Raw genomic sequence first — 19,717 nt, 5'->3', positions numbered from 1 at the left:
ATGAAAAAGATATTTTGTTCAAATTAATGGTTTTATTTCCATCTTTAACACTAGCAGATGAGTCCAAAACAGACTGATGTCCATGGATATAGTTTAAATGTAACAAAGAAAGAGCTGAACTATGTACATTGAGAAAAGGAAGGGATTTTTTCATACCAATCTTTTCCTAGTTTGCAGTTTCTGAACAGTAGAAACTAATCACGTTTTACCAATTTAATTTAGGATGAAGTAATACAAGTTTTATGAACAACCACTTAAGTTGTCTTTAAGGATAAAATTTAAAGAAACCTGGAAATGGGTACTACCATGCTTATTAGTGGACTGCATGGTCACCTTGACTCCTGAAGTCTGGGCATCATTAGAGTGCAACAAGAGCATTTCCATGAAGTCCAGAGGAACTTAATGGTAATGATGTCCAAGTGGAGGGCAGACACATTACACATCACAATGATGAGCACTAACGCTCCTGCCCTCTTCGATTCCAAGTAGAAAATTATTACTTTCATTCAAACTAATTATAAGGGAGCCAAACAGTTAAAAGTCAGAATGAAGAATAAAACTATTTTCTTTTCACATAGAGAAGGGACACTCCTTCAGCCCCATTTAAAGTGAATTCTGTGCTGAGTCCCTGCTCCTTCAGAAGGGTAAACTGAAGGTCAGTTATTGCTAGCAAAGCCAGAAGTGGCCCCTTTCCCACTTTGAAGATGTTTCAAACGAAAAGGCTGTTGGTTTGGCTTGAAGCCCTGTGAGGAAGGAGTGTGGAGGTGGAGGCAGGCTGGTGCTGCAAGGCCTCTCCTCTATCAGCCACCCCCATGCCCTGTGCTGTTAGGGGCAGCTTGGGCCACTTTGCTGCCTCTGAGAGAACTTGAGGCTTCCACACACTTGTGGAGTGGAGCAGAGGTTGTTATCTGGGCCCCTTGGGGAGGATAAGTCATCCAAAACCTATGGAGCAGTCAAAAGCCCAAAGGATCAAAGCCCACCTGGGCAGAAGAGCAGCTTCTGAAACAAATGCCAATGGGTGGGTGGATGAAAAAGCCACGTCAGTACCAAGTCTGGTGGGCCAAGTTCTTTGAAACATAGGGCAACAGAGACTTGGGTGAAAGCATGGAAGTGAGCGGCTGATAAGGCCACGACTACTGCTACCACCTCCCAGTGTCTACTCCAGGGCAGACATCAGGCAGTGGGAAGTGAGGAGCTGAGGAGTAGAGGGCACGTGGCGAACACAGGGTGGATTTATCAGAACAGAGAGAGGACACTCAAATACGTGCCTGTCCTATTTACCTTGCACGTCCTGTGCCAGGTGAAGGACACTGGGGCATGGGTAAGGTTCCTGAGAACAGTTGGTGAACAGAGATGGGGTGGGATGGGCACTGCTCCACAGGTGACATTAGGCCTCCGAGGGTGACACTAACAGTGCTACATCTCCTGGGCTGCTGAGAAGTAGGTAAAGAACGGGCTTATTGCACTTTTTCGATCTTAGGGAACAAGGGCTTGCCCTGCAGAGGTTCTCTTGATTTGCAGAAATCTCTGCATATCAATGATAAGGTGCAGGCAGAATCATGGGTGACCTCTGACTCTCAAGGGAAGAAGAAAAAGTCCAGTGGTTGGTATTTCCAGGGCCTCTGGGGGCCACTCTTGCACCTGGGATCCTCGAGCTGGGTGGACCGTGTCTGGCTTGGTCAATGTGTGGCAGGCACACTGGTCGACTGGCAGACGCGTGGGATGAAAGGTGGCGTGCTGGGAGAGCTGGGGCAAACTTTCCAAACAGGGAAAACTTCTTGGCAAACGTGCAGGTTCCGGAAACAGAGTGGAACCACAATTCTCTAGTCCAACGTGCCTGACTCCCTTTCTCCTACTCTGGAATCAGACCACCCCAGGAACAGGAATGTAGAGCCTGGCCTGGGACAGCCCTGGGTCCAGCTCCACAGCATCAAACTGGAGAAACAAAAGGATCTAAGAGGGGGCTGGAAACAAAAGAGCAGTTTACACATCAGATGTTGGTTTGGAAATAGTCTTTTTGAGCTCAGGAAAATGGAGGCAGATACCATACGGAGAACCCAGCCAGGCTGTCTGTCTGTCCATCCGTCTCTCCTGAGCAGCTCTAAACACTTCATATATAAATGGGGTGGTACCGTTTGTGGTTGATCTTTTTCCTACAAGTTGGACAAGTGTTAGCATTCTTAAGAGAATCACGGAGGCACTGGCTACAGAAGACATGGCCACATTCTGTAGAAACAATGAGACGTCCATTCTGCACAATCTAGAAGACATTGAAAGGAACAGCCTTCACGTTTGCCCTTGTCCAAGAGCAGCAGCAGTCCCCACAGAATCCTACCCCTGCCCATCCCTAAGAGGACCAATGAGAGGGAATGAGGGGCCAGGACGGCAGCAGGAAAAGCAGGGAGATGGTCTGGAGAACTAAGGATACCTGCTTGCAGTCTCAGTAAGACAAGTATGGGTGGTCTCTGCTAAATGGACAGCAAGAGGCAGGAGTTATAGTCCCCCAGTGGTGGCAGCTCAAGAGGGTTATAAGGGGCCGCAGTAAATGCTAGTATCTTTTGGTTAGGGCTAGGACAGGGGACACAAAAAACTGATGCATTTGCATCAGGAAGCGCAGGGCATACAGGGGCTCAAGTTGAAGGCTGCAGGGCCCAAGGAGAAACTGGCACATTCTCCCTCCACACAGAGATATACAACAAGCCATGGCCTGGGCATGACTGCAGGCAAGTGTGTTAAATCCCACCTAAGGAGAAGATCTTATCTAACTCTTTCACTCAATCAGTTTAGGAACCAAAAGTAGAGAAGATACAGCTTAGTTTACTTACCTCTGAGTATCCGTCCATGCAGATCGGACAACTGACAGTACCAGATGGCCTAAGATCACAGTGCTTCACATCAGTTTCTCAGTAAACTCAAACATTCAATTGCACCCTATAAGTGGCCTTGGTATAAGCCGCCTGTATCCCCTACAAGAGTCCTTCCCCACTGGCCACCTCTGACTCTGCCTTAGCACTGACATCCAGGACACTTTCGGGAAAGCTGACTGTCCCAAGGGGGTGTGGCGGGTGACCAAAAGAAAGGGGAGAAGAGAGACTGGATCAAAGGGCAGACAACTCAAGTCACCCTGCCCTCCCCCACCCCCCAGCCTCTGCTCACACAGAGAGCCCCTCCTCTAGAATCCCAGTCTGGGGCGAGGGATGTGACTGCCACCCCTCAAGCATTCCTGCTGCAGGAGGCTGGGGGCACCAGGCCTGTTCACACCCACCTTGTCAGTGCCTGGCACACCCTGGTCGCTGTGGGAATAGCTAAGCTCAGCTATGGATCCAGTTCCAACCACATCCAATCACCGGGCAGATGCCTGGCCAAGCCCCCCTAGACCCAAGGACTCACGAATTTGCTGAAAAGTACAGTATTTCTATACCCTGGCCTTCCACCCCAAGCATGGTAGCAACAGACCAGGGGACAAATGGTGGTACCTCACTCCTGTAGCACCTTCATCCCTGGCATTTCTGGGAGTGTGGGTGGTCACATATACGTCTCTGTCTCTGGACAGTTCCTCATCGTCACTGCTCACCACACAGCTGTCAGCATGGTCCTGGCGCAGCCTCCTGGCATTCCTCCTTGGCCTTCTTCTTTCTAAGGTGAGAGTCACATTTTCAAATTGGAGGGTCCTACTCTCACCATCCTCACCACTCCACCCTGATCCCTCTAAAAACCCTCCTCCTTCCCTGCCTGGGATGCCCAGAGAGAAACTGCTGCTATGTCTAGCTACACCCCAAAAGAGGTCCTGCCCAGGATCTTGCCCAAAGCCACTATCTGGTCTTCCCAGAAGACACCCCTTCACCCCTACTGGAAGCTGGTGCCCGAGCTGCAGAGCAGTCTAAAGCTGTCAGCCTTCTCCAAAATCCAGCAGGTCCCAAGGCAGGACTTTAGCTCAGTGCTCAGTGACAGGGGTGAAGGTTCTTCAGCAGGTGCAAAGGGACTGATCGTGTAGGTCTGACCTTGAGATCGTTTTCCTGCCGGTAGTTCTTGGACCCCTTGGGACGGTTTGGCAAGGCCTGCAGCACTGTGGCCCTCACCCATGCCAGCTCTGTCTCCAAACCCAGTGAAAAAAGAGATGAAATCACTCACCATCAACAATCTTTTAAAGAGAAGAAAAACAAGAGAGAAAGAAGCAATCAGTTTGATTCAGGTGATAAAATGGAAGCACTTGTTTCTAATGTGTGCTAGCCTCTGCAGAATCCTCTGGTGAGAAGCAGAGTCCCCAGCCCTCCCTCACCAACCCAAAGAGGATCTGTGTGCCTCTCCAAAGCAATCACTGCACCACTCCTAGGTCAACCTGTCTTCCAGCAGCTGCTGTGCTGTGCCTCGTCCCACCAGGTGTTTAGTGGAGTCTCTTGGAGCACAAGCATAGCCACCTATGTACTGGCTGCATGACCTGGGAAGGTTCCTTATTGTCTGAAAGCTGCAGCATCCTATTCTGAAAAATAGAGGCACCAGTGCCTTACTGCACCATTGTGAGGACTGAGTAAGACAACGAACACGCAGCACAGCACCAGGGCCATGGTGCTCAATAAATGCTGCCCGTGACCATTCCCACATGCTCTCCTTGTGCTGCCATGGCCGACGTAAGGCCACTGCCAGAGACAGAGCCTTTACTTGGAGGAGGGTTTTCAGTGCTTAATACATTATTTAAAATAATTAACTAAAAAAAAAAAATAATAAATAAATAAAAAATAAAAGCAGGCTGCTATGCACGGACCAATGAGTATGACACACACCAAGGATGGAAATCAATTCAATTCTGTGTTCTTGATGCCTACAAAAAAGTTATTGAGAACATGACAAGCCCCTTGCCGGACGGCTCAGAATTTACATTTAGACGATTTCGGCTACAACAGTTTCAAACCTGGTCACTTCCTCCATCTTCTGGCCAAGTTGAATACTCTTACCTGTCTAAGGGGTGGCCAGTGGCACAGCCTTTCCCTCTTGCTCCGTGTGTATGAGAACTGCTTCAGGAAAGCTCCCACCACTAACACCTGCAGCCCACATTTCAGCTGCCCCTTTTGGTGGGAGGGCATGGGGCTGCCCCTTTGCAACAGTGTCCTGCCTGCGGTGACTCTATTCTGACTCCCTTGTAGCAGAGATTCTAGATGTGAACTAAGTTCCCTCAATTAGACGTGCTCATGCCACTGGCAAGGCCAGAAGGGTAGAGGCCAATTTCAGCTGCGGTAGGCATTACAGTCGGCCAGCACTGCTAGCGTTATCAAGAAGCAGTTCCAGGCAGAGGCTGCCAATGTCTTAAGCCCAGGCCTTTCTCCTCCCTAGAAAGGTGCTGCAGTAGTGTCTACTTGAGCTCGAAGATATTGGTGCAGGTGGGTGGACATAGCAGCTCCCAGGCAGGTCAATGCTGAGAGGTCAGGAGTTATTCCTAGGGACCCAGCCTGGAGCCCACTCTTCCAGGATTTTCAACATCATGTAAATAACCCCTTCTATATGTTAAAATCCATTTAAGCTTAAGAATAACTGGAGTGGGTTTTGTTTCCCAAACTGAATGCTGACGGATACAAATGGCCACCCTAGGAAGAACGTAGATCTGAATATAACAGTCTTTATTTTGCAGGTGAGACTATAATGCACACACACTAAGTTACCAAAAGTGTTTCCCCTACCTCCCAGAGGAGAGTAAAGAAGGTGATGATGGAAATCAGGGACAGTCAGCCAACCTCATCACTAGGTGAAATCTAGAAAAGGGGAGCCCAGACAGGGAGGCACTGATAGCAGTGCTGGCCCCTGGGAAAAGCCCCGGATTCAGCTAGGAACAGAAGCAAATTCCGCTGTGGGCAGAAATGACCCCAGATTCCTAGGGCTCCAACACTGCACCCCGCCCCCACTGATTAGGTGTGGATACACCTGGAAAGGCCTAGTTCCCTGGCAATCACTGTATAGGAACTGGGTCTCCATGGACTCCTATGAGACATACCCAGTTCACCTCTGGGCAATGCCACACACTGAGCCCCCATGGAGGTGTATGTGCTTCAAAGTGCCAGGGCCCAGGAGGCTGCTGGCATCCAGCAAGTGCTCCACACTGGACTCCTGGGTAAATGAAAGCAAGGTGGCTGGAGAACATCCCTCACTAGTGATGACTCTCGCCTTCCCCATCTTCAGTGAGAGACAAACAGCTCCGAGATGCAGCTTCCTGCCCAGAGGGCAGTGTAAGAATGGCACTAGAGCCTGGCTACCCAGCTCCATACCCTTTCTGTGCCCTGAGCCCCCCCCCCCCCAGCTGACAGACACAACATAGCATCTAGCACCGGTGCTCCCTCCACCCCACAGCTGGACACACCAAGTCCCATAATCCCTGCAGGTGTCTCAAACAGTCTGGAATGTACCTAGCTCACAGCGATAGCCTGCAGGTAGCACAATGCTTGCCTGGCACAGAAGATAGAGGCAGGGGGAAGAGTAGCAGAGCCTCATAAATGTCTACTGAGTCGACAAATGGTCAGAGCACAACACAAGCTGAAGAGCCTCTAATCTGGTTAAGAGGCTTTTAAAAGAGGTAAAAAAATAAAACTGAAATAATAAGAATTAACCAGTCCCCTGGCCTGAACAGTTTAGTTAGTACCGTGGCAAGCTGGCCCAAGATGAGAAATTCATATGTTACCTTTACTTTTGTCTTCTCCTTCTTGACTATGGAGAATAAGAGTGGAGACTGCAGCAGACACACATATTTGGTCACCCAAAGCCTTTTTGTGTTTCTAAAGCACCAGTGAGCCTCAAAACACCTCAACATAAGAGATCGAAGTAGCAGGAATCACATCACTCAAGCTGATCCCCAGCATTTCTAAGAATGCTCATCTAGCCAAGAGAACTGAGATATACTTGCTTTAGACAACCTTCCAACTCACAGCACCATACATTGTTCCACTGGAAAAAACAGCCATCTCTAACCACTGTCTCACAAAAGGCTCCTCCTTTTTTTTTTTTAGAGATGGGATCTCATTCTGTCGCCCAGGCTGGAGTGCAGTGGCTTGACTATAGCTCACTGCAGCCTCAAACTCCTGGCCTCAAGCAATCCTCCTACCTCAGCCTCCCAAAGTGCTGGGATTACAGATGTGAGCCACCGCACCCAGACAAAAGGCTACTCCTTATGTTCAACAGTTGCACATATCATGCAATTACTGATTACTATTGGTTGTAGCACTGGCAGGAGTACCAGTAAGATGGGCGCTGACAATAATGTTCTGAGTGACCAATCCATCTTAGACTGCATGTACAACTGTATTCCTAACTCTTGGATAAGATGTCTGAGCCTGCCTTTCTTCACATATAATTAAGTTGGTTCACTCATTCCATTAGTATGTCTCTTGTGTCCTTTACCACACCCAGACAGAGAGCTGGACAGGGCTATATTCCTGCCTGCAAAGAAGCCTCTACCAAGTGGGTCCTTTCAATAGAGTCATAAATGAAAAATCAAGCAGGATGCAGAATACAACACAAATAGAACAATTCATTAACACCTTATGGAAACAGACAAAAAAATGATTCCAGGAAAAATCAACCTGGCTTTAAAAGAGACAATCTGGCTGTGTGCAATGGCTCACACCTGTAATCCCAGCATTTTGGGAGGCTGAGGTATCAGGATCGCTTGAGCCCAGGAGTTTAAGACCAGCCTGAGCAACATAGTGAGATTCTGAGACTGAAAACGATAAAGAGGCAATCTTTTGACATTTAATTAAGGAAAATAGTCCAAGCAACATTTTCAATAATCTCCTGCTCTAGGACTGATTCCTTAAAGAGGCGAGCTAGTCTGTCTTTCCATCACTGGATCTCTTCTAGCCAGAGCAGAGATTGGCCTACTGCAAATGCTCATAAAAAGTGACCTGAAATTCTAACTCACCTATAAACCAGGTAAGAGGCCGGGTGTGGTGGCTCATGCCTATAATCTTAGCGCTCTGGGAGGCTGAGGCAGGGGATGGCTTGAGGTTAGGAATTCGAGAACAGTCTGAGCAAGAGTGAGACCCTGTCTCTACTAAAAATAGAAAAAACTAGCTGGGCATGGTGGTGTGTGCCTGTAGTCCCAGCCACTTAAGAGGCTGAGGCAAGAGGATTGCTCAAGCCCAGGGGTTTGAGGTTGTTGTGAGCTAGGCTGACCCCACAGTACTCTAGTCCAGGCAACAGAGCGAGACTCTTGTCAAAACAAATAAACAAACAAACAAACAACCCCAGGTAAAAAAGCAGAAGAATGGAAAACATAAGCAGAGAAATTTCCAATAAATGGTAAGCTACTTATTTTCATCATTTTTCTAACTGAAAACAAACAAGATAAAATAGATAAATCATATGTAGTTACACAAACAAAAAGGTGACAAAAAGGAAGAAAGAACAAATGAATTAACAAATTTGGTCAAAAGTGAAAGGAAAACAATAATCCAGAGGAATAACACACAGATGATTCTTGAAAAATTGGAGCTTGCTTTTGAAACCACCAACAGAAAACAGAAACCAGAGTCCAGGCCTAAAGCAGTGCCCTTATTGCAGGTGAGGCCTTCAAGCAAGTCTCAAGAAATACAAAGGAACTGACATACAGAATGTATCTTCTGACCATAATGAAATAATACAAAGAATTGGTGACAAAGAGACAATCCACATGTTTGGAAGTTAAGAAATACAAATCTCATAAATGTTAAATTGAATATAAAATACCAATTCCAAAATCTGTAGGATAAAGAAAAACAATGTTAAACACTATTATTGGAAAAGAAATGATGAAAATCAATAAGTTAGAAAAAGAACAGCAAAATAAACTCACACAAAGAAAGAAAGAATCAATGAAATGAAAACAAACTTACAAGAGAAAGGATCCACAAAGCTAAAAGTTGGTTCTCTGAAAGATCTAACAAAGCTCTGGTGATACTAATCTAAAAAGACAGAAAACACAAATAACCAGTATCAGAAATGAAAAAAAAAAAGACATCACTACAGATTCCAAGGAACACAAGAAGATATTATGAACAAATTTATGCTAATAAAAGTGAAAATTTTAGATGAAATCAATAAATTCCTAAAAATTGCAACTTATCAAACCTGATTAAAACTCTAGGTTAGATATGTTTACTGCAGAGTTCTACAAAAGACTCAAGGAAAAAGTAATTCCCATCTTATAAAATTTTCTGAAGAAAAAAAGGGTACTCTCCCCAAGTCACTTTATAAAGATATTAGAACCCTATAAGGAATGTGCACAAAAGAACAATTACAGATCAACCAGTCTTATTCACAAACATATATACAAAAATCATACATAAAAGTTTTATCAGCAAACCCAATCTAGCAATATATAAAAGAATAATACATCATGATCACAGTAAGTTTAGTTGGTTGAACACTGGAACCAAAGGAACTCTCCACTTCAATATGTAAAAAGGAAAATTATCAATAGATGGATTTGTTATAAAATTTAACACCAATTCACGAAGAAAACTTGTAGCCAAACAGGAAATACAGAGGAATTTGTCCAATCTGATAAAGGATATTATTGCAAAGACCTTATTTAATGGTGAAACTCTGAAAGGATTCTTTTAGATTTGGAATGAGACAAGAATGTTCATGACTATCAGCATTTTCATGTTCACCCAGTATAGGAAAACAAAAAAGGAAATAGGAAAAAACCCAAAACTTGTTCTGCACACCTAAACGTCCAAAAGATTTAGAGTTGCTAAATTAAAAACAAAAACAAAAACAAAACCCAAGAGATAAAATCAACTGTACTTTTTATATCAGTAAACAATAAAAACAAAAATTTTATATCAGTAAACAATGAAAAACAAACAAAAACAAAATTTTAAAACAATATTTAATGGCATCCTAAAATACTATGTACCTAGAAATAAACCTTCTTACAAAAGACTTGTAAAACCTTCACAGGCAACTTTAGAAAACTTTTACTGAGAGTCATTAAAGATCCCAGCCTCGGCAGGGCGCGGTGGCTCATGCCTGTAATCCTAGCACTCTGGGAGGCCAAGGCAGGTAGATCATTTGAGCTCAGGAGTTCGAGACCAGCCTGAGCAAGAGCGAGACCCCGTCTCTACTAAAAATAAAGAAATTAGCTGGACAATTAAAAATATATATAGAAAAAATTAGCCGGGCATGGTGATGCATGCCTGTAGTCCCAGCTACTCGGGAGGCTGAGGCAAGAAGGATTGCTTGAGCCCAGGAGTTTGAGGTTGCTGTGAGCTAGGCTGACGCCACGGCACTCTAGCCTGGGCAACAGAGTGAGACTCTGTCTCAAAAAAAAAAAAAAACTCAAAACAAAACAAAAACCTTAGCTAGGCATGGTGGCCTGTGCCTGTACTCCCAGCTATTGGGAGGCTTAGGTGGGATGATCACTTGAGCCCAGAAGTCCGAGGCTGCAGTGAGCTATGATTGTACCACTGCATCCTAGCCTGGGTGACAAAGTGAAACCATGTCAGTGATGGTGAGGATATGGAACAATGAGAACCCCCAACACTGGTATGAGTGCAAACTGGTACAACCTCTTCAGAAAAGAGGTTGGCATTTATCTAGTAAAAATGAAAGATATTCATATCTTGGGACTCAGAGGTGCTAGCTTTTTTAAGGTTATATAATGCCAAAAATATAAGTTAATTTTGAGGGAAACTAACAAAGCAGAGATGTACAAAGTCTCACTGGATCTTACAGCATTTTTCATTTCTCCTAATTAATTCTTCAGGGGCTTTGGATTCCTTTCAGAGTTAGAAAAATGCACAAGTCTGCATGCAAAGTTTCTAGTCTTAAGAGGGTTCCCTGATGTCCTGAAGGCTGCTGTTGGATCCTGGTATCTAGGAAATCCTACCTTATCTGAAAGATACAGAGCTACTCCTAGAGCTCAAGCAGTACGCTTAAACTGTTCCAACAGATCCTGGTGGAATTAGTAAGATCATCCTAATTTTGGAATAGATATGTTTATCCATTTCATACTCTCTTATAAGCAGAGTCAAAGGTCACCCTGAGCATAATTCATCTAATAGACCCGCCTTGTCCTGAGTTAATACTATTAGGCCTCCCAAGCAGATCTGCTCAGAGAGGTAAAATTTTGAACTCAGGAGTACTTTGCACTATATATCAATAAACTGGAATTTGGACTTACTAAAATCAACATGTGGAGAATGATTAGAATAAGGAGAGCTACTGAATCCAAAACAATTCTTTTATAGCTGGGGACACTGCAGCTGGTGTGAGGGAAATCCTCTGACCAAATCAACCAGTAGATCTGAGACCAGAACCCAGGAATTCCCAAGCCAGGATGGTCCACCCTTTACTCATCAACCTGCCTTTGGCCATCCACTTACTCCCAGGACAGCCCCCACTCCAGTATTCCTGTCCCTCAGTCTTCCCAATGACTCTCTCGACCAGAGAGCTTACAGAGGTCAACCAGGCAGCGCCAGGTTAAATGGGAGTACAGGTGCCAGAATATGGTGCGGAAGCCTAGGGAAACAGAAAGAAGGTAGGACAGTTCAGAGAGGAAGCCCATGTAGCAATAGCAGTCTAGTCATCAAAACAAACAAAGGCGTGGAAGGGGAAATTATGTTGGTTTGTCATCCAATAGAAGCCAATCTTTATCTTTTTGTGGGCAGAATCCTAGCTATCTCCCCAGGCCTGGCAGAGAGAGAGAGAGAGAGAGAGAGAGAGAGAGAGAGAGAGAAAGAGAGAAAGAGAGAGAGAGAGAGAGAGAGAGAGAGAGGGAGGGCGGGCGAGCGAGCGCGTGCACGCCAGGTATACTGTAGGTAGACACTGAGAATTAAAGGGGGGAAAAAAGGGGGACTTTGCAGGCACCATTTCCAGCATTAATCAGCAACTGGGCTGCAGGCTTCAGCCAATGCGCCAAATTAAGCTATCTTTCTAGAAGTCTAGGGAGCCTATAGGGACTGCCAGCAAAGTTATAGTGTTATGTACCTCAGAAAACAAACGAATGAGGCCTAAGTAGAGACCGCTCATGACTAAACCTACTCTTGCTATCTTTGAAAGTTCTAACCAATCTCCAGGGAAACCACTAGGTCCCAAATGGGAGCCAATGTCCCGAGCTTTCTTCCATGATCCTGTTGATGCTAGAGGCAGTCTATCAGCTGGGGGTGGGGGACAATGACAGGGCAGCCCAGTGGTTTCAAACTAAGACCAGAGTCCAACTCTGTCAAGACAGTTCCCGATCCCCACCCTTTTCTTCTTACTTAAGTCCTGAAGCTTCTCAACACAACCCCATCCTGAAGTTCTAAGCACAGGCAGGAAGCAGTGCCTACGGCTTGTCTCTGTTCTGACAGCTTGGCCTTAGCCAGGCAAGATAACTCCAACACCAGTGAGTTCAGGGTCAAGGTGAAGACTCAGCAAATAGCAACCCCCCATTCCACTCAGCACTGCGTGCCGCCCACCTGCCCACCACTGTCAGGTGGGCCACCACCTCCACCCCCCAAGCCACAGTCTTGGCATGCTGTCAGAAAACACTTAAGGTGGCATTTTTCAGGAGAAGCATGCCAGTCCAGACTCACTCTGACCAGACCAGGCCCCATTCCCTGCAGACTATGCACAGGGCCCACACACACCTTCCTCGGCTCCACCCTCCCTGGCATCTGAACACAGCCAAGGTATGAGATAGTAATGCCGGGTACCTGCATCCCCTGCGGCAATGTTAACTAGCAGTTGCTTTTGGAATTGGGAAGATTTCTCACTGGCAGTGCTGAGCAAACATTCCCTTTCCCTTCAACTGGAAGAGCATAAACTCACCTTGACTGGGTACCACCCTAGGTGCCAGACACTCAACCATGAAATCTCTTTTAATCCTCACAATAGCCTATGGACATGGGTGGCTTAACCTATATTATGAATGAAGTGAGGGAGGCTAAGTAACATGCCCAGGGTCACACAGGTGGTGTAAATTATAGAATCAGGGACTGAAGACAGATGTGGGAGCCTTGAGATTCTTCCCAAATCACTTTTGTGCCCAGTTGTGGAAAGGTCAGGGTTACACAGACCTACTCCACAGTCAACAAAGTCACAATAAATGATCTTCCTGAAACATTTTTTATTTTGGGTTCCAGTCACTGAATCCATGAACTTCTTCAGCACAACCTGTAACCTTTTTCTTTTTTTTTTGAGACAGAGTCTCACTCTGTTGCCCAGGCTAGAGTGCCGTGGCATCAGCCTAGCTCATAGCAACCTCAAACTCCTGGGCTCAAGCAATCCTCCTGCCTCAGCCTCCCGAGTAGCTGGGACTATAGGAATGCGCCACCATGCCCGGCTAATTTTTTCTATATATATTTTTAGTTGTTTAGATAATTTCTATTTTTTTTGGTAGAGACAGGGTTTTGCTCTTGCTCAGGTTGGTCTTGAACTCCTGAGCTCAAATGATCCCCCCACTTTGGCCTCCCAGAGTGCTAGGATTACAGGCATGAGGCACCATGCCCAGCCACAAACTGTAAGCTTGACCTGTAATCTGTGACCCAAGGTCTTCAGACACTGGCAGTGGCCAGGGACCCACACCCCAGAAATGGCTAACTCTCACACTCAAACACTTACCACAACAGCATCATTGTGAGTCAGGTCAACAACCACTGGCTCTAAAGATTCACAGGTAAGGTCCACGATTTCATCTCCAGCTTCAAAAGAAAGCATTTTCACAAGGATTAGGAGCAAAGTAAGGGTATGGGTGTATCCATCTAAGCTTTATTGATTTGATTACAAATGTGGTACAGGCTTATACCAAACTAAAAAAAAACCCGTAACTACACTATGCAAAGAGCATCAGGACCAATCTGTTTTTCAGGAGTGATAGCCAATAAATGCCCTCCTGGAATTTTGCAATGAGTGGGGGTATATGGTTTTTCACAAATGTACTATCAAGGTGTATGTGTGCATGCACACACATCTTTACCCCATGGCGTCACACTGCCACACGGCTATGCTTTTTGTGCCTCACCTGCTCCTTCACAGGGGTGATGCAGTGACTTACCTGCCAGGACATCTGGGAGAAGGCACCAGGCATGCTCAGCTCGGGGCCTTTGTCTTTGGGATAGAACAGCAGCTAGAAACCTCTGCTCATCCCAGCAGGGGAGGCAGACCACCTTCACATGCCCCAAAGTTCTTCTTAGCTTAGTAACGTCATCAGTTAATCTAGGGAAGGCTTTTAATCTCCATTTCTCTCTCAAGTGCCTTCCAACTTGGATGGAGAACAGTAATATGTATTAGACTCCTAGAACCAATATGGGTTGGGCCTGCGGTGAAGCCTGCCTTTTCAGCCCTAGGATATACTGTGATGTCTATCTGAGCATAAGATTAAGGTGAGAAGGACACAGACCAAGCAGTTAATGGCAGTTATAAATGAGGGGCAGAGCACAACTTCCATTTATAAAACTAAAAAAAGATTTACAACAATGTTTGCTTCTGATTACTATTAATATTAAAAAGTACTATGCACAGTACTGATTTTAAAATTTCTAGAAATAGTATTGGTCTAATATTTTAGGAAAGTGACTTGTAATGCATTGAACATATTTTAACTTGTCTTATTCCCCGGTATTAAAAAGTTTCACATGAATAAAAACTACAATAGATCATAGATATCCAAAGTAATTTATACAAACTTACCATATTCTTTATTAAAAAGAAGAGCTGCCTAGTGGTCCATATATTGATATACAGTAATTTATCAAACCATTTTCTTTCTGGTGAACACAACTCTTGGCTCATACAAAACCAGTGCTCCAGTGGGCAGCTTGGGCAAACAGTCTTGCTACAGGGTAAGACTGCCTATACAATGACAAGTGCCACACTGCACAGCAATTGGATCCTTCCTGGGCCTGAGATTCTGAGTCCTCCAAGTGACCACTTGTGTGCTCAGTATCACAACTGAGGATGGCACCAGCTTAGGGCATGGAGGGCCAGGGTCCTAGCCTCTAGGTAAAGAAGTCAAGGCTCTTAGGAATTCATTGTTAGAAGTGAAACTCAGAGACCACACAGAAAATTCTGTATTTTATCTCATACAAAGTTGATTCTCTTTAAAATGTCAGTTTCCAGGCATCATAGTTATAAAAACAATTTTAATATACGCAGAGCAAAAGGACTTTGATTCAGGCCATTTGACACCTTCCTGAGCAGGCAAAAGGGGAAAATCCAATCTGGCCTCTGTGTATACCAAGATCTACCACAGGTAGCTCTGTTGACAAGTTTGAATTCTTCAGAGAATTTTTGTCTTTTTTTTTTTTTTTTTTTTTTTTTTGAGACAGAGTCTCACTCTGGTGCCAGGGCTAGAGTGCCGCGGTGTCAGTCTAACTCACAGCGATCTTAAACTCCTGGGCTCAAGCGATCCTCCTGCCTCAGCCTCCCGAGTAGCTGGGACTACAGGCATGTACCACCATGCCCAGCTAATTTTTTCTATATATATTTTTAGCTGTCCATATAATTTCTTTCTATTTTTAGTAGAGACGGGGTCTTGCTCTTGCTCAGGCTGGTCTTGAACTCCTGAGCTCCAACGATCCGCCTGCTTCAGCCTCCCAGAGTGCTAGGATTACAGGCGTGAGCCACCGTGCCTGGCTGATTTTTTGTCTTAATGGAAAACGGAAAAGGAAAGCCGAGTATTTCACAAGGTCAAGCAAAGCAATTTCAAATAGAAAACGTGAGCCAGGGCAGTCTCACCTTTCCTGCTGCACATTACCAAAGGGCTGAATGGTTGGCCTAGCTGAATTGCTGTTTCAAAACCTGCAGAGGTCTTAGGGTTTCAAAGGGGGAAGTGTTGCTCAATTTAGCTGTAAGTTGTGAATGTTGAGTCAGACTACACAGGTCTTCTGAAAACAGAGAGCAGCTAACCCTTTGTAGTGTCACAGTACTGCCAAGTACTGTTCTCAGTGTTTCACAGTATGGACTCATTTCAGCCTATGACAACTCTAGGCTGCAGGTCCTAGGATCCCCTGCTGCAAAGGAGGGGACAGAGGCTCAGACAGGGTACATGACTTGCACAGGCCCCATGGCCAGCAGGTGGCTGTACAGGACACTGACTAGCTGCAGCGTTCATGCTCCCCCACCACACCACAGACTTTCCACCTTAATACCCCACAGTCACGGTATCCCTTGCAACCTTACCAGTCTCCACGAGTTCTATGGGTTCTGCTTCCAAAGAAATCTCAGGGGTGGAGGTTGTTTCCCGAGTTCGTTTCTGGGTTTGTCTAGAATTTACAGTTCCACCACGACGCTTTCTCTGAGGGTATCGAGGTTTGGAAAAGAAACAGTCACATGAACTTCAGACTGACAAGATTTTAGGAAGAACAAAAGGCCAACACAGAGATAGTTCACCAACAAGAGTAAGAGGGCAAAGTAGATTTGAAGTTGGGGTCCTTTCAAAACTTGAGATTCTATAACATTGCATACTTATATAGAGAGAAATCACCCAAAACATACAGGGAATAGAAATTCTATAAAGTAAAATTTTTGTTATATTAAAGGATCAGTATGTCCAAAACTATGTAATATACCCCGCTACAGAAGCCTTAGACATCAGGATTTGGACTTGGCAGTGGATGTTCTGGCCAGTCTTCTGTCTCTGGGGCACCACCCCTGACATCTGGAATTCAGCTCAAGACAAGCAAGTTGGTTTAAGTACCAGAAGGCCCCCGTCTACACTCCTTTAAGAACTAGGGTTACTCAGAAGCACCCATGTGGTACTTTCATTAACGTGCTACAAGGAATAAGGCAGTTTTCAATCTCAAAAATAAAATAAAATTCAAGGGCCGATAAAACTTACTGTACTCATTGTGCTCTTTGGTGGCAACCTACAGAAAAAGAAGTGATCTGTACCAAAGTTTGCAGGGAAGCTGAACGTTCTCAACCTCTCGTCCCCACTGGTTACTCTTCCTCTGGCTTTCAAAAGAATTTGGAGCCAGATAGATTTCCAGTATCTTCAAGTCCTGACAAACAAAGATATTGACTTGATAAATGCTGCCACCTGCATCACTGATAACAAAGTTCAATAATTTACCAATCCTTTCTGTCACCGGGGTGCTTTACTGAACACTTTATGCAATTCATGTCCTTAATCCCACATTCATGTTAGGAAGTAAACATTCTTGTTGAATACAGGGCTTCCTGATCCCAAAGCCTGCCATTGGAACCACTATGCCATCTCCCAGGAAAAGACCAGTCAGAACTGCCACATGTGATCACACCAACTCCTCATTAATGCTGGGGGCGGGGGCGCAGATCTTCCAAGGCCAAACAGAGTCCAGAGCCTTGAGCTCTTCTCATGAGTTCAGGAGGCAAGAGCCACCCACCCTGAAGCACCCTGTATCCAGCTGAGACTTCTGTCACTGGCAACAGGTGAATGGAGGACAGGGAAACTGTGGATCAGGGGAAGCCAGGTAGAAGGTTCCAAGAAGGGCAGAGAAAGCACCAGGTGTGGAGGCTGAGAAGTCCTTGGGTTTTATTTGGGGCCCACTGTGAGGTGGCAGCTGACCACAGTAAACTCAGTGCCAGGGATGTAGTGGGTGAGGGAATGAAGAAGAAGCAAAACCTTGGACCCAGGAGTTCAAGTGTATGTAATTGGTGTGGAAGGTGCAAAAACATGATTCTAGCAGGGGAAGGAAGTCCTGAGCACATGCAAGACTGAGGGACAGAAAGTGCCAAAGCAAGAAGACTCCTGTGGTCACCCAGTACAAGGGCAGTGGCTCTCAAACTTGAACCTGCACCAGGCTCACCTGGAGGGTTTGTTAAACACAGGTTGCTGGGTCCCCCAAACTGCATCTCTAACAAGTTCCTAGGTGATGCTGATGGTGCTGCTCCAGAGGCCACACTGTGGGGCTCGCTGGACTAGGGTAATGATCATGGAGTTGCAAAGAAGTAGACGTAGTTGAGAGAGATTTTGGTGGCAGAGATGATAGGACTGCTCCCAATCCTATCCTTCTGTTCATCCCCAGTGTTGCTTGCCACCTTGTCACAGTCCTCTGGACCACACCTCTTGTAACCCATCTCCCCTCTCTAGATACTACCCTACTGCCAACCCATCTTTCTAAAGCAGTTTGCTACAGCAACTTTCCCAGGTTCCTCACTGAGTCCCAACTCCTAAGCCTGGTGTGTAGAGGCAAGCTGGCACTGCCAATAGAGCACATCTCTGGAGCCAGACAGCTGGGATTGAAATCCAGGCACCTTCAAACCCCAACTTGTGACCATTGAACTCTGTGCTGTTTCCTTACCTATATAAAACAGGACAAGCACTAACCTCAACAGATGTGTGAGGATTCCAGGAGTTAATACTAAGAGAGCCCTTGGAATGGTGCAGGCACACTTGAAGACCCAATGTCTGTGGGCTGATGTCACCATACTCTGTCACCAGCACCAGGTTTGCAGTCTCTCCAAGTATACCACCCCAGTGCCCAGCTCCATCCCTCTGCGCAAGCCCTAAGATGCAGTGATAGCATATCCCACCGCCCCTCTAAGAACAAGCTGCAACCTCCCTACCTCATTCACAGTATGGCTTCTGCCATGAGGATAGAGCAGAGTAGACACAGCTTTTGTTCAGAATCCAGTGGAAGGAGAAGGGTGGGGAGGGGTGCTGGTAGGCAGCTCACTCATGTGCTATAACAAAAAGTACAAGAGGAGAAGGGAAGGCCAGAGCAGGTTTTCCAGGAGAAGCCCAAAGGGGCTGCCCAACCCAGCTGTGCCTCTTTCTAGAGCACTTAGTGGTCTGGTTCCAAGAAAATGGCATACCATGAATACACTTGCTCCCTGGGTACCTAATTTTCTACCCTGACCTGAATGGTTTAACCCTCTTCACTGTGTCACTTGCTAAAGATAGACTTGCATCTCTTGACAGCTTAGGCCAGCCCATATTGTGGGGCCAGGTACTTGCACTGGAGAATGTATAAATGCTTCTCAAACCAGCTGGGTGCAGTGGCTTGCGCCTGTAATCCCAGCTACCTGGGAGGCTGAGGCGGGAGGATCACTTGAATCCATGAGCATGAGACCAGCCTGAGCAACACAGAAAGACCCCTGTCACTTAAAAAAAAAAAAAAACTGATCTAAAGCAACACCTCACCTAGTAAGCGTTCACCTTTATACAGACGTTCGGGTGCAGGCTCTGGCTAGGATGAAGACTGTCTACTTGGTTTGAACAGAAGTGGAAGGTGCTTCAACATCTCCTTAGGACTCACAACATCATTCAGACCATATCATGGTCCATTTAAACCACATGATGGTCCCAGATCCACCATATTTCCTGGGTTCTTTTTTTTTTTTTTGAGACAGAGTCTCGCTCTGTTGCCCGGGCTAGAGTGCCATGGCATCAGCCTAGCTCGCAACAACCTCTAATTCCTGGGCTCAAGCAATCCTTCTGCCTCAGCCTCCCGAGTAGCTGGGACTACAGGCATGTACCACCATGCCTGGCTAATTTTTTCTATATAAATTTTTCGCTGTCCAGATCATTTCTTTCTATTTTCAGTAGAGACAGGGTCTCACTCTTGCTCAGGCTGGTCTCGAACTCCTGACCTTCAGCGATCCTCCTGCCTCGGCCTCCCAGAGTGCTAGGATTACAGGCATGAGCCACCGCGCCTGGCGTATTTCCTGGGTTCTAATGTGCATGACTGGTCCCAAGAATTGTCTATGCTGGTGCTAAGAATTGTCTAACATTTGGGTGCCTACCTATGATACAGGTTTTTTATTTCCTGAAAAATTATCTACATAGCAT

At 45.8% G+C, this 19,717-nt stretch overlaps 2 protein-coding genes across 4 annotated transcripts in view; both read right to left on the bottom strand.

Moving 5' to 3' along the window:
• Positions 1 to 16: 16 nt before the first annotated feature.
• RNF4 (ring finger protein 4) lies at positions 17 to 16,946 on the bottom strand. 2 transcript variants are annotated; one of them, XM_045528196.1, is made up of 7 exons: positions 16,784 to 16,946; positions 16,126 to 16,240; positions 13,567 to 13,646; positions 4,132 to 4,141; positions 3,477 to 3,636; positions 2,826 to 2,874; positions 17 to 2,260 (listed from the first exon to the last, which is right to left on the bottom strand). In XM_045528196.1, the coding sequence occupies exons 1-7, from the start codon at positions 16,790 to 16,792 to the stop codon at positions 2,111 to 2,113; spliced, it is 573 nt and encodes a 190-aa protein (XP_045384152.1). In that variant the 5' UTR covers positions 16,793 to 16,946; the 3' UTR covers positions 17 to 2,110. The 2 variants fall into 2 exon arrangements, with proteins under 2 accessions (XP_045384152.1, XP_045384153.1); XM_045528197.1 differs by lacking the exon at positions 3,477 to 3,636.
• Positions 16,866 to 19,717, bottom strand: part of CFAP99 (cilia and flagella associated protein 99) — a 59,793-nt gene continuing 56,941 nt past the window's right edge. For both annotated transcript variants that reach the window (XM_045528194.1, XM_045528192.1), the window contains exon 17: positions 16,866 to 16,946. The gene's annotated coding sequence lies outside the window, so the exon portion shown is untranslated. The remainder of the gene's footprint in view (positions 16,947 to 19,717) is intronic.

This window comes from Lemur catta, chromosome 17, assembly GCF_020740605.2.
Source record: "Lemur catta isolate mLemCat1 chromosome 17, mLemCat1.pri, whole genome shotgun sequence".
Taxonomy (NCBI): domain Eukaryota; kingdom Metazoa; phylum Chordata; class Mammalia; order Primates; family Lemuridae; genus Lemur; species Lemur catta.
This window is presented reverse-complemented; position numbering and strand designations above follow the sequence as displayed.

Bases quoted from the DNA above. Each gene is read 5' to 3' on its own strand.
- RNF4 (XM_045528196.1), bottom strand. The intron at 2,875-3,476 runs GTACCACCATTT...CTGTGATCTTAG, and splicing joins GAAGGTGCTACAGGAGTGAG to GCCATCTGGTACTGTCAGTT. The intron at 2,261-2,825 runs GTAAGTAAACTA...AATGTCTTCTAG, and splicing joins GCATGGACGGATACTCAGAG to ATTGTGCAGAATGGACGTCT.